The following is a 15,471-nucleotide window of genomic DNA, read 5'->3' as shown; positions in this document are numbered from 1 at the left end:
ACTCTACAAAAACTGGGTTTTCATAAACCACAAAAATTAATCACTGGGAGCAACACTGGATGGTCAAAGAAAAAGCACATATCTAATTCAGAGGAGAATACAGGCAATCACAGACCAAACTCACCTTTACCATAGGGGGCAATCTCTGACAGTGAGGACAGTCATGGAATGAATGGGCATTATGGCATCATGCATTTCCCTCAAAACCCATACTAGACTCCACATGCGCCCTTTCCAAGAATGGCTATGCAACAGCTGGTGAAAAAACCACCAGGAGTTGGGAAACTCTAGTGGTTGTAACAACAAAAATACAGGAGGAGGTACAGTGGTGGGCATGAAAACACATAACCATAGGGAGACCCTTCAAAGCAACAACTTTCATCAGTGACCATTACAACGGACGCTTCCCACAAGGGGTGAGGAGCACTCACAGGAATGCTGAAAATCTGTGGTCAGTGGTACAGCACAGACTCAGTAAAGCTCATCAGCTTCCTAGAACTGAAGACAGTGCTGCTAGCCCTGAAAGATTTCTAACACATATTACAGGGAAGACCATACTAATCCAGGCAGACAATACAACAAAAATGTTCTTTCTGAACAAGCAGGGGGACACAAATTCTTTAACCGTGAGCAAACTAGCCCAAGAGATGTGGAAATGGGCAATACATCAGAGGAGGATCAACTTACAGGCAATCCACCTACCAGGAAAGGCCAACATAGAGGCAGACAGACTGAGCAGACAGGAACGCAGCTCACACGAATGGGAAAAAAAAAAGCCTAGAAAGCATTTTCAGGCTCTGGAGAACACCATCAATCGATATGTTCGCAAGTACAGAAAACAAAAAATACCAACTCTTTGCCTCCAGGTTTCAACTCCACCAATCTGAAGGGAATGCCCTGTCACTAAACTGGTCATGGAGATTTGCCTACACCTTTCTGATTCAACTGATACCAAAGGTACTGGAGAAGGCCAAACAACTGGAAACAGATCTCATTCTCACATCCCCACAATGGGCCAGACAAACCTGGTAGTAGGATCTACTCGAACTGTCCATGGGCAGATGATCAAAATCAAGGTGGAGCAGGTCCTCCTCACAATGCAGAAAGGACAAGTGTTTCACCCGGAACCATCCACACTCACCCTATAAGCCCGCCACCTCAATACATAGAATTTGGTCACCTATGGCTGCCACCCTAGGACCATGGAAATACTAAAGGAAGCAAGGAAGTCAACAACAAGACAATGCTTGGCAGCTAAATGGAAAAGCTGTCTCGTATGGTGCACAAGGAACAATACCTATCAGGCAATAGACACACAGGAACCCGTCACAACGTATGGCACACATTTGCTGGACAACAGAATTAATTATTCATCTCTCAACGTCCATTTAGTAGCAATTGTGGCCTACACTAGAAGAGCATCGTGCAAAAGTTTCTTCACAGCACCAATAATCAAAAGATTCCTAGAGGGTGCAAAAAGAATAGCTTCACCAAGAAGAAAACCAGGCCCCATGTGGAGCCTAAACAAGGTCCTAACACAACTAATGACAAGTCCTTAAAGCCGAACTGCGATACATTGCTCTAAAGACTGCTTGGCTATACAAATGCATAAAAAGGCACAGATGGGACAGAAAGTATTAGAGCACCTGTTCGCGAACTCATCCTCATTTCACCCCATCCAACCCAGGGAAAATGAAACGGCGACATAATCTAATGCGCAGCGTGTGAATCCAGGAAAGAATTCATGCTGCAAAACGAAATGGTTGGTTACCAGTAGGAGTAGTTTTGCATTTTGAAGAGTTTTTCTGGATTCACATGCAACTCCAACCACCTCCCCAGAAATGAGAACACTACAAATAGCTGTGTTTGAGGTCATAATAAAAAAAAATATATATATTCTTTTTTACGTCCAGTAGGAAAAAGAAAACAGAATCTGAAGACAGGAACTTCCGGGGCACCATCTGATGTCACATAGGGGATGGACCAAGCACCAAATTGTGGTCAACGACGCCCAAGGGAGGAAAGGAAAAAAAAATAGTGAGAAAACAGACATTTCCAGACCCAAACACTAGATGGCAGAATAGACACACAGCATTAACAGCATGTGAATCCATAAAACTCTTCAAACTGCAAAACTACTCCTACTGGTACGTAACAATTTCATTAGGATGATGTTTCCATGGGAAATTACTTTTATGTGTTGCTAATAACTTTGGCTGTCTGACGACACTTCATGAAACGTTCTTTAAAAAACAAAAAAGTGCTCTTCTTTGCCTACGTGTGCATGGAACGTTTTGGGGTGATTCATCAAGAGGTCACCAAGAAGGGGGGGTCCCAAAACCTGTTTTCCTATTCATTTTTTTTATAGTAATTTTAGACACAGCTACAGCCCAAACTGCGGAACTGGTTTATTCATTAACATGGTAAATAAATTAAATATATACAAAATGGCAGCTACATAAGGCTGTATGCTTAATACATGCTTGGTGACGTATGCACCCACTCGTCATCATCCTGCTAGGTCTCCATAGTGTCATGACCTGTACACCTGTGTGTGCATTTTTTTTTTTTTTCTGATGCTGCACGTCTTTGGCAAAATATTGGCAAGGCCAGTAGCTTGCAAAGGCAAGACCTATTCACTTCCTCAAAGCTTGTTCCTTTGGGCAGCAACGTTAGTAGAGCCTGTATGGCTCAATTGATGTTAACCACTAGAGGGCACAATAACACATAGCATGTAAATCTCAATGCACTTCAAGCACCAAAACTATTTCTACAGCTATATATCTTTTTTTATATTTTTAAGGTGAGTTCTTTCCCAGTTGACAAAGTTTTGTCTGGATCTTATGCTGTTAACCTGTAAGGCAGACTGGGGAACTGTATTCACCAGTTGCTCTGTGTGTACAGGTTTTCGGATTATAACTGTTTCCTGTGGACCTGTGAAGTGAAAGTGATTGCTCTCTTGTTTGGGGTGTGAACTTGTGGTGAAATCTATAAAGAAAGTTACTGGAGTCACTCTTCCACATCCATCCTTACAAAATTAAATATCAATTGTTTCAAACTTTCCTATCATGCACTGTGTTTTTGCATCTAGATCAGAAAGCTAATTTCTTCAAGTAGCGTTTAACCCCTCCTACTTGTTTCTTTCCGTTCAACCTTTAATCTTAGCAGTTTTTTCTCAAGTACCACAGATCTCCCTTTATGTGCCATTGTGCAGGAGGTAAGTTTTGTTTCTCTGTCAATTTTCAGGTTCTGCTGTCTGAGTACAAGAGGACAGGAGGCCTGTATGCCATCAAAGCACTGAAAAAAGGTGACATAGTTGCTCGTGATGAAGTTGAAAGGTGAGAGCAGGAACCTGGCCTCCTTTTTCATTTATTTTGTACTCCTCGTCCCGCGTATCCAGTTAAGGTTCAATAGCAAATGCTGAATCCCTTTCTCCATGGGTGGTCCGTCTCAGGACGATTAACAGTATTAATCGATTTTCAGTTTGTTTTATTACCTATATCTCACCCCTTAAATGCAGTGCATTTGAGATAGCATCCTGCTTCTCCCGTTAAAATTAGCTACTAATCTCAAAAGAAAGGGAGAAGGAGATGTGGCCTAACAGCTGGGGCTGCTGACTTTCAAGCCCCGGTGTTGGCTGAATATCCTGTGATTCTGGCAAATCATTTAATCTCCCTGTGCTGTGTAAAGCACTCTAATGTCCTTTGGCCAAGTTTGTACTATATGAATATTGGAAAAAAGGGAATTTCTGTTAAAGCTGCACTATCAATATATCCTTGAAAAAGAGTCCAACTCCTTAGCCAGTCCTTAGAAACAAGGATAGCTCAGTGAGGGTCTCCATATAAACATGGTTAGATTCAAACCCATACAATCCTCCGAAGACACCTAGGTCCTTAGTACCAGTTGTGGTATTCCCTCGGAGGGGTAACTCTGGGTAGAATTCAGCCATTGGCCATTCATTGAGGCCATGTGCCTCCAGCGCAGTATCACCATTTCCGCATATTCCACACCTTGTAATCCTGAGTGCAAAACTCTGCAGTCCATAATTCCAGTCTAGGAGACACCTTACCTGGTTTAACCTGACGCTGCAGTGCACCCAGTAAATCAATGGCAGGTGAATAAATGGCATGGCCATAGCCTGGCTCCATCTGAACCCTTGATCTCCATAGGGCAGCAAAAATGCTCATCCAAGTCTAGCCCAGACCTTTCCATTTCACCTCCTCACACATCCCTCCTGCATAACAGCCCTGGGCCAATGCCAGAGTCCAGGGCTATATGTGGTGGGGGAGAGCGCCCCCTATTCTGGCCCGGAGCCCTCACTCACCCTCTCCCTACATTCTCTCATCCAACAATACAGAAAAACACATCTCTGAGTCAATGCCAGAGCAATACCCCCCTCCAATAGCCCCACCCACCTATCATCCTTCCATTGCCTGATGCCTTGGCTTCCTGCATCGACAGGGTGGCAAATGTCACCGATTTGTCCACTGAATCAGTGAAAACCAAATGTAAAATGACCCAATAATTCAAGTGCTGCAGACGGATTCCCAGTTCCACTCTTGATACTGGAAAGGATTGAATTTACCACCAGAGAGAGACCACCAGACTGCTTTCAGTTTTATTTCCAGACCATACAGAGACACTAGTATTATTTATTTATTTTGTTTTAAGCTTCCCTCATATTTCTAAATCATTTGAATCCTTACTTCCTGTAAGAAACTGGGCTTGTTTGCAGATGCCCCCCACCACACACACACACACATTCTTTTCCCCCTTTTAGAACTACTAGATGCTGATTTGGGACTATGGCAGTACACTGAGACCTGCTAATCAGATCTCAGTGCCAGTGCTCTTTCCTTAAAACAAAGTTTATTTTTTTCACAATTTGCACAGGAATTTAGCACCCCTAGTAAGTCTTCAGTAAATGGGTACCCCTGGTAGCTAGGGCATGGGTACTAAAGTGGGTTCCTAAGGCCTGCAGCATAACTTATGCCACCCTACAGGACCCACACACAAATTGCACACAGCCTGCCACTGCAGACTGCGTGTTAGGGTGCAAGCCCCTAGTGAAAACACAACATGACAGACACGTTTTGTGCCAAGCCAAAGTCACTGCATAGATTATATACAAGTCACCCCTATAAAAGGCCTTGAGAGTCCTAAGGCAGGGTGCATTATAATACATTTGAGGACATATTTGCATGAGCAGATATACCTCTGTGATGCCTAGTTCTATTCCCAGACATTGCATTCATCTTAAAGCATTTACTGGACATTTTGTCAGCACGAGTGACCCACCTACATGATGGCTGCACGGAAAATATTGGTGTTTGGTATCAAACATTTCATCTTAATAAATCCATACTGATGCCAGTAATCGATTTAATTTGACATGCACCCAGAGGGCACCTTAAAGGTGCCCCCTGAAACCTTCTAGTCCTCTGGTGTGCTGGCCAGCCTGCCACCCCATACGAGTTTCTGACCCCCTGGAGGGGAGAGCCTCCAATCTCCGGGGTCAGAAACAATGCCTACTCTGGCCGAAGGTGTTATCACCTCCGCCTGCAGTATGGCTGGTAAATCTGCATACCAAGGCCAGGGACTTCAAAGTCCGACCCCCAGCTTCGCTCAGACATGGGAGAGGCAGCCCCCAACCCTGAGGCCCATTTGGCACCAGGATAGTTGGAAAAATTAGCTGTGCAGGAGGCATGTTGCACTGCCAGGCTGAAGACACTTCTAGGGTGACCAGCCTGAAGTGAATACAAAGTTAAGAATTCCACCATCTTGCGTGTGGTGGAATTATTAATTTTGGGACAGGGTGATTACCACTCCCCAAAGGAAGTGGTAATCTGGGGAGTCTAGTGACCCCAGGGGTAAGTAGCTTGTTTGGCTACTACCGTTAACACCCCTTAATTGAGTATCTAGGGGACCCACTCATACCAGGACTTCAGATTTCGATTGACAAAGAGAAAGAGTGGATAAAGAAGATTGCTGACCCGAGGACAGAGAAGCAACGACTGACTTGGTGCCAGCCTGCCTGCTGCCCCCGACAATTGTGGAAAAAACACTTTCCCTGCTGCTGTGCAGACTCCAACAAACCCAGAGAGCTGCCATTGCTTAGCCAATCGCCAGAGAATCTCCCTTGAAATACAGAAGCTATTCACCTGCAGCCGCAGGCACCAAAGAAACAAGATCCGTTCACTGTCCTGCCGCTTGTCGGGACTACAGACGCAGCAGCCACCCAGGGAAAGATCACCGTGATCTTACAGGTCACAAACATCCTCCCTCCAAGTGTGGGGATGTCAGGACTGACGGGAGCATCACAACACTAACACCCGGGGTACCAGAACGCCTTGCAGCAGCCAAGGCTTGTTGGTTCCAGTCTGTACACCAATGCCGAGGAAAACCAAGTCTAGGGACTGCAGGGGCAGTGAGACCCACATCATGAGTGGCTCAGCTGACCTGCTTCCCCCCTTCTGCAGAACTTAAGTCAGAGTGAGTCCTCAACTGCTGCCACTCAACACCTCAAAGAGCCTCTGCACCCACTCCCCACAGCCTGAGTTTGAGGGAGGTGACAGTGCCCACAGGCCCCTGAGACCCACAAGAGCCGAGCCTGTCCTTGTGTCTGGCCAGACTGGACTCCAGTCACCACCTGTAGCATCTTTCCGCTGGCCCCTTCAACCGCGAGTGACTCAGCACAAAAACATGACGCCAAAAGACACCATTGCTCCCAAGCCCCCCGCCAGCCCAAGGAGAAGTGGACCAATGGTTGTCCCTATGTGCCCAAGCATCTCAAGGGTTGAGCCCCCTTTTGGGTTCCCCCAGACTTGCCCACCAGTCCCTGCTTGCAACCCCTTTCCAAGCCAACAGATCTCCATTGCATGGGGCACCGGATGCAGTAACACACCTCTGCATCCTGATGCTCCAAAGCCCCCTGAGGTGACTTGTTGGTGTGGCCTTGGACCTTGCCCCATACTCACCTTAAGTCCTGAAGAACAGTCCTGTAAGTAGCTGACAAGTGCCTGAATGCAATGCATGTTTTCCCCCATAGAATAACATTACTGCTACAGAAATCGCAGTCAACTTTTGAAACGTATAACAATATCTCAAAAAGTATTTACATGATTCTGATGATCTTGGAATCTAAAATCATATAAAAATAAATGTTATTTTTATAAATTGGTGTTCGATTTCTTTATCGAATGTGTGTCTTGCTTACTGGCTCTGTGTGTCCAATAAATGCTTACCACTGTCCTCTGATAAGCCTAACTGCGCACCCACACTACCACAAAAGAGAGCTTTTAGGGTTATTATTTTAACCCATGTCAGCCAAATAGGGATTGCCCTGCACTATCTGTAAAGTGTCCCCTTACATTGCTACACTACATATACAACCAGCTTCCTACACTGCCTAATTGTCAGAAATTGTACACATACCTCACTGCCATCCAATCTCTGATTCCAGACTAATCTTTAGAGAGGAATGCTAACTCTGAGCCTTTGTACGAGCACAAAGCCCATGGTCATTGGAAGCGAAGTGATTTTGCTGATTATGTGTAAGGCTTTGACCAGCTATAACTGCCTCAAAGCAGGTTTGTCTTTAAGGTGAGGGTAGCAACCATCTGTTTTTGGGTCTGGGCCTCTGATGAGTGCCTCGTTTACCCAGCACAGGGGTTGCTTGGAGACCCGTGTTTGATAATCTGTGTAAATGTTGGTTAGTACCCCAATTTCTCCCCTTTTCTTTCCAGCCTCATGTGTGAGAAAAGGATCTTTGAAACAGTGAACAGTTCCCAGCACCCGTTCCTGGTAAACCTCTTAGCCTGCTTCCAAACGGTAGACCATGTGTGCTTTGTGATGGAGTACACAGCTGGTGGGGACCTGATGATGCATATCCACTCGGACGTCTTCTCCGAACCTCGAGCCATGTGAGTCACAAACATTTGGCTAAAAAAAGTACTTAAACTGGGTTATTGTAGTACTTTTGTGGTATGACGTGTTCAAAGTACAGACTAGATCAGGAAGGGTGTCCATGTAAGGGCTCCATTTGAGGGACTGCTTCCACAAGGAGTGATGAGTCATCCTATGTGCTTTGATGAGTCCTTTGTAAGGTAGTATTGTGAATCAACTTTCATTTTTGATGAAGGTATGATCCCTTATTCATATTTAAACAGCTAATTTCTTAATCTGCTTTATACACTGCTTCATTGCGAACAGAGCATATTTTGCATAATTTGGATAAAAGGAGAACTGGGCTTTTTCTTTTCCTTTTTTTTTTTTAAGAAATGTTTTCTAGATCTTCTGTGTTTGTGTTAATTGTGATTCAGAATACTCTACATCCCACGCAACAGCTTCCTAAATGTGTTCTCTGCTGTGATTGCCTGAATGAAAGTAGACATAAACCATGCTCTAATATGTATGGTATAGATAAGTTCTAAGTGGGTTATTTGGAAAGCCCGTTGTTCAGAGGTCCAGCAAAACCTGCATTCTTTTGTAGTTTGTCCTTGCCATCTCATTCCTTCCCAATTATTTGGGAGTGACTGTGCTGTAGGCAAAACCAGAAAAAAGCCTTTCCAAAAGATGCTGCCATCTACAAGTTTTGCCTGAGGGACCTCTGAATGACCACCTCAGAGAACATCTTCCCCTAACACACTGGAACTGCACTCTACCTGTGAGTCCATAACTGTTCAAGCCCAGCTGCAGTTTGTTTCACATAGCAGCATGCATAGAAGTGCTTCTCCTGATATAGTGCCTTTTTTGGGTGTTTCCTCCATTTTACTGCCTCCCCTGGTAGAGAGGGCATTTTTTCAGATTGACTCTTGTCTCTTTACAAGAACCAAAATGAGAAATCTGATGATGTCAACTATTGGATGTGTAGGGCATCTGTAAACCAAGGTTCAGAACCAGGCTTGGTCCCAGTTTCAGCATTGTCTATCCAAAGAGGTGTGAGGGTCACCTAGCCTGTCACAGAGCACTCATCCGCAAGCCCAGATCAAGTGGTGCTTGACGGGACTGTTCATGGTATTATGGTATTCCAAAGGAATTGGACCACGACCAGAAAGGCCCGGGTAGTTCTGGAGCTCATGAACCTTGCCAAGTCAAATCTCCTGTAAGTTTGCTTTCTCTCCAACAAGAATAATTTTTATTATTGGCTGTCATATTGATCTAGCATTCTGGAATATCTGTAAAGGTGTTGCCTTAGTCTGTTGCTTCTGCACGGGTGAGTCCAAAGAAATCCTTGCCTTTCATTCTAATCTAGAAACCATTGTGAAGGGAAAGGTCTTATGTTGGGGTGCTACTTCAATGCATCATAAAAAGCACAATATGAAGGACAAATGAGAGGGCAGCTTTTCTACACTGATACAGTACTGTCACCTTATCTTATATAAGAGGCTAAAATTCAAGCTAAAGAACTGATATCATTGACCATTTTGGTGCTGGTTTAGGGGTGGTGTTTGAGAGTTCAAAGTTGTTTTCAGTCTCACTTGATAATATATTACCAGAGTTTCAAACGAGAAGTCAAAGACCGACCTGTTGCTCATCGCCAGATGGTGCTAAGCTCTCTGGAATTTTATTTCATGCCTCCTCCCCCATTCCTTTTTCACCAATGTTCATGTTACTAGATCATTTCTTTTTAGTGTCGACAGTACGGCGGACACCGGAACATCTCTGCCTCCCTTACCAGCTTAACAGCCAATGGATGTTTCCCTCCACCAGTCTAAAACAAACTCCCTGGAACATTACATGGAGTACTGTGCGAGCAGTCGGGATGTTCAGCAGCTCACATCCTCTGAATTTCCCTAGGATTTAAAAAAATATATATATTTTTATTGGTGTTTTACCAACAGGCAAACAATAAACAACATATCCCACAATACACTCCTGCTACCCCATTCCCATGTGTGCGCTCCATTTCCTTTGTGGTCTTCCCATCTGGCCACTGTTGTACTTGGTCACCCACACTCCCCGCATGAAACAGTTTGAGACTGTATAAGTGTCACTGAGGCTAGTCCTCTGCAGCGTCCGATTCCTCTGAGGATGTACTCTGTTCCCCGGAACCAGTTTGTGGGTTTTTCAGGCGATCCAGCAGGTAGTCCCTTTGTCGAGCCCCATTCACGGTTCCTGCCCCTTTTACTACTTCCTGGTGCAGGACCTTTCCCTCAGCTTCAGCCCATTTGACAAGTGTGTCTCTCCATCTAGGTATCTGCGGGCCTCTTGGGTCTTTCCAGTGCATTGTAATCTCCCTCCTCGCAAGAATTAGTGCTAGATCTATGTATTTATTTGTAACTCTCTTCAGGTGGGGTCTGGGAAATCCCCCCAACAGTGTCACTGTTGGGGTGGGCAGGAGTTTTCTACCCGTTATCATTGCGATGTTGTTGAATATCTCTCCCCAGTATCATTTCACTACTCTGCATTTCCAGAGCATTTGTATTAGGTCCGTTTCTTGTACTTCGCACCTAGGGCATGCACTGTTTGTGGTGTTATACATTGATGCTATTTTTGCAGGGCTTAAGTATGCTCTGTGAAATATATACAGGTTAATCAGCTTGAAGCGGACATTTCTGGAAACTTTGTGTTGTGATTTGTCCCCATAGTGAATCGGCTATGTGTTCGCCAGTGTCGATTTGTCATTGGGTCTTCAGTTTATCTAGGGGGAGTAGTGTGTCTCTTTGTAATACTTTGTAGAGTGTTGATACCATTATCTTGTCCCCCCCGTTTGTGCAGATGGTGTGACATCCAGTATGTGTCGGGGGTTCCTTTGAGCCCTGTTTCCAGTGTCTTTGTATTAGTGCCATGAGAGCTCTGTGCGTGAGGAACAGCCCTGCCGGGGTTCCATATTGGATCATTAAGTCTCCGTATGTCATCAGTTCCCCGTCCTTGAAGAGGTCCCCCAACGAAGTGACACCAGTTATCTCTAGTTTTGTGATTCCCACGATGTTATTGCCTCCAGGTAATACATTCAGGCTGGTCTAAGGGAGGTTCGGTGAGTATGGGAGTGTGGTTCGTGTGCGCTGTAAGCTGCGTTTCCAGCAGTGGTTCAGGACTTGTCACCAATGAGCCCGTCCCGCACCTCCCACCGGGTGTAAGGAGTATTCCCGCAATTACTGTAGCAGGTACCTCTCCTGTGTGTACCTCTGATTCGTTCGAGTAAGCAATATGCCATTTCTTAGCTAGCCACTGGAGTTGTCCTGCTAAATAGTATAACTCCATATCTGGGACTGCCTTGGAATTTATGTAAGGCTAATCTATGATGTCCTGTCCCCCAGTTAAAACTTGAGGGAATATAATCAATCTCTCTGAAGATTGGACGGGGGATTATTACAGGTATGGTCGAGAAACCGTATGATAATCTTGGCAAGGACACCATTTTCACCAGCGCTATCCGGCCTGTCACTGATAGGGGTAATGTCTCCCAGAATTGAGTATCTGATCTCAACTTCTGAATCGCCTTGTTTATTTTGCTTTCTAATAGGTCTCATGTTGTGGTATATGTAAATACCCAAGTAACGAAACGTGGTCGGGGACCAGCCCAGACCCCGTCCATTAATAACCTGGGGTTCTCCTTGTCATAGAGGATGGATTTCTGCCAGTTTATGTGGAGTCCTGACATGCCCCCAAACCGCTCTAACAGAGCCATTGCTCCTGGTAGCTCCACATTCGGGTCCTTTAGGAATATTAGCATGTCATCCGCGTATAGCGCGATTTTGTGGGCCTGCTCCCCTATAGTTAATCCTTCATAATGCCCTCCGGTTCTTGCCATCTGTGCCAGTGGCTCCATAGCAAGGGCAAAGAGCAGGGGTGACAGTGAGCATCCCTGTCTTGTGGCCCTTCCTGAATTTCCCTAGGATGACACCCAAGTTACATTTTAGGAATATCCCTTGATCTTTTGTGATATAAATACCTAGGTAGCAAAGCCCCTCCTTGCAAATCTGAAGCTGCTGCCTAATTAGTTTCTTTGGAGTCCAGTTCGTTGGGGGATAGATCACTGATTTGGTCCAGTTTATTTGAAATCACTATCCTTCCCAAAGATCTGTACTATTTGCATTAATCTGTTGGGATTTAAAACGTACAACAGGAGATAGAGTAATATTCTTTCTGACCAGTCAGAGGCAACAGCTATCCCTTCCACCAAGGGATTCTCCCTGACCCTACATGCAAACCATTTCATTGCCAAGGCAAAAATTAGCTGGCCGCCTGTCTGGTCTTTCAAAGTAGAGGAAATGATTGTAAGAGCTCTTCATATACTCTTACATAAATAAATGGTTTATGATGGAGCGATTTGACACACTTCATGTATTCTGGGCCAGTATTAATCTTTTTGAGTATCGTGAACATAAACTGGCACTCCAGGGAAGGAAAAGCATTTGAACTGCCAGCTATTCCAATGACTTCAAACTTTCCATATAGCTGTGTAATCTTCTAAAATTGAGTCTCGTGCTGCAGCCGCAAACAACCCCAGAATGGACTGGGTGCACCCGCAAGACCAGACCAAGGCTAGCCTAAGTGCCAGGATCTTGGCAAATACTTTGTTTTCTACTTTTACGAGAGGTATAGGTGTGTATGAAGAGCATAGCCCTGGGTTTCCCCTCCTTCTGTAGCACCAACACCATGACTAGACTGAGCTTCCTAGACAGTAAATCCTCCTCCCTTGCTACTCATCCCATTGCTCAAGATTTTGTAGACAAAATGGCAAATCATTATACAACCAAGGCAGACACATTGGACTCCTATTTAAAACAAAGGAAAACCACCAGCACCAACCCATTTCCAAAAATCCCCTCCAAGAGTAAGTTAACACAGCCTCTGCACTCCTTCAAGCAAATATCACAAAGTGAATTTATGGATCTGGCCAAAGCAAGCAGGCCTTCTGGCTGCCCTTCTCACCCATGTCCACCACACATCTTCAGGTATATTCTTTTATCTGCTTCTGCTGCCACATCAGTAAGAAGAATCATCAATACTTCTTCATCTACAGGAATCTTTCCTGAAGATCTTAAAAAGTCATACATATGCCTGTTATTAAAGAAAACAAAACTGGACCTGCAGGACCCCAACAACTTCAGACCGACTACAAATGTTCCTTTCCTAGGCAAACTGATAGAAATAGAAAGCTTTCACCCAGGTGTCACAATTAATTGAAGAAAACTCCATACCTTGAGACTATCAAACTGGATTCCACCTAGGAAAAGGCACTGGATCTGCCCTCATCGCCTTCAGGAATGATCTTAAAAACACTAAAGACTGCAATGGAATTGCTGCAGTACTTCTCCAGGATGTCTCAGCTGGCTTTGACACAGTTGACCATGAAACTCTAATACAAAGACTCAGCAACACCGGCATAGAGTGGACTGCTTTCAACTGGATCACATCCTACCTTCAAAACATAACTAATGTCATTCATACTCCCCACCCTTCTTCACAAAAGCAAGAGGTCCCTCAAAGCTCAATCATCTCACCCATGCTTTTCAACATCTATGTGAGGTCATTACCAACAGTGATTAATTAATTTCAGCTCACATACTACAACTGTGCAGATGACACACAAATATTCCTTAAACTGGAATGCCCCAAAGACATCGCAAACTCACATATCTTCAGTTGTCTCAGAGCCGTTGATAAGTGGATGACATGGAGCCATCTAAAACTGAATGCTTCCAAAACAGAACCACTCACGTGACGATAGGAAAAATTATTACCTACTCTGAGCCCGGCCTGACAATCTAGGGTCACTTCCTAAACTATCTAAACAAAGTCAGAAACCTTGGCATTACCATGGACTCCAAGTTAACAATGAATGCTGAGACGCATCTTCCCCTACCTCGGATTTCCAAAAAGGTGCAGGCTACTCTCTCTCTTGTACTATCTAAACTGATTATGCCAATGGCCTCTACCATGGATCATCTCTATCTACTATGAAAAAACTACAACACATTCAGAACTCCACGGCGAGACTACTCCTGCATGTAAAGCCACTAGCCCACATCTCCCCTGCCTTGATGTCCCTACATTGGTTACTGGTTGCCAGAAGATCCACCTTCAAGCTGTTCTGTATCATACATGGAACAGGACCGCTTTTCATCAGGAATACAATCACCAAATACATCCAACAAAGAAACCTCCACTCAAGATTGGCACCCCACCCAAAACACCTCGATACAAGAAAAAGGTAATAGGTGGTACATCTTTCTCTGTTCAAGCGGGCAAACTATGGAATCCATTACCCCAAAATATAAGATCCACAGACAACTATCTTATCTTCAGAAGACTACTCAAGAATGACTCTTTCCTACATAACCACCATAGTCAAACATCAATTGACTGCATATCCCCATGTACGTAAACATGTTATAGTTTGATTATGTGTATATATCTAGATATGTGTATTTCTTTGTACAAATACTTATAATAATTATTTTATCTTAAAATATATACATACTCTTCAGGTCTGTTTAATAAATGTGCATATCTCGCCATCTGGTGTTGGGCTTGGAGTGTTACAAGTTGTTTTTCTTTCAAGAAGCTTTTTTCGAGTCACTGGATCGAGTGACTCCTCCTCTCAGTGATAGTGCGCATGGGCATCAATTCCTTTGTTAGATTGTTTTCTTTCCGCCGTCGGGTTCGGACATGTTCCCTCTCGCTCTGGTACTTTCGGTTTGGTACTATCTGAACTTTTTTTCCTTTTTCTCAACGTCTGTATCGTTTTCAAATGCAGTTTCTGACTACACTTGATGCGATTGTAGCGCCGGGTTCAATTAAACGCCCTTTTGGGCACTCGTGCCCTTCTAGGGCCTTTCTAGGCCTACTGCCTCACAGGCTCATGGATCAGACACCATTTTGATTCTGTTCTTGGCGCCATGCGAAGTTCCCCTACTCCAACCAGCATTTGGTGTTCAACCTCTGCCTTTCTCCCGACCACCAAGAAGAGATATTCGAGGCGCGTCGGTCCTTTCGATCGAAGAAGACCTAGCGAGATCGAAGAGCAGGGTGGTTGGAGATGGTCAGAGTCCACAGAGCAAACGCCCGACATCTTTGGTGAGAAATAGGCACAGACTGCAGTCTCCGTTCGAGACTGACTTTGACCGAGATTCAGATGAAATCACATAAGACCTTGGGTATACCACTGCATGCTACCCATGGTTCAACCCGAAAACAACAAATCGTCGACTGACCCTCTGGTTCGTACCGAAAAAGGCAAGACTCACTCTTAACAACAGACTATCACGCTTGTTGCGGCATCGAGTCGAAAGATGGAGGCTTCCACTTCGGAATCGAGTCGGCTTCATACCACATCGAATCAGAAACATCCACACTCCTCTTCGGAGTCGAAACATCGAAGCCCATCTTTAGAGCCGAAAACACTTTCCTCTACTGCTCAGACTACTTTTTTGGCCCGTATGAAGCATGCTGCCACCAACCTTTCAGAGCATTCATTAAGAGGCAGAAAACAGGTTTCATCTTCAGAACAGGAGGGAGATG

At 44.6% G+C, this 15,471-nt stretch overlaps 1 protein-coding gene across 3 annotated transcripts in view; it reads left to right on the top strand.

Moving 5' to 3' along the window:
- The window catches only part of PKN1 (protein kinase N1), a 461,693-nt gene that overhangs the window by 385,760 nt on the left and 60,462 nt on the right, over window positions 1–15,471 (top strand). For all 3 annotated transcript variants that reach the window (XM_069231709.1, XM_069231708.1, XM_069231707.1), the window contains exons 15-16: window positions 3,247–3,338; window positions 7,746–7,922. In XM_069231709.1, coding sequence (XP_069087810.1) covers window positions 3,247–3,338; window positions 7,746–7,922 — 269 coding nt within the window. The remainder of the gene's footprint in view (window positions 1–3,246; window positions 3,339–7,745; window positions 7,923–15,471) is intronic.

This window comes from Pleurodeles waltl, chromosome 4_2, assembly GCF_031143425.1.
Source record: "Pleurodeles waltl isolate 20211129_DDA chromosome 4_2, aPleWal1.hap1.20221129, whole genome shotgun sequence".
NCBI classification, from domain to species: Eukaryota; Metazoa; Chordata; class Amphibia; order Caudata; family Salamandridae; genus Pleurodeles; species Pleurodeles waltl.
The sequence above is the reverse complement of the archived record's forward strand: the minus strand, read 5'-3'. Positions and strand labels throughout refer to the sequence as shown.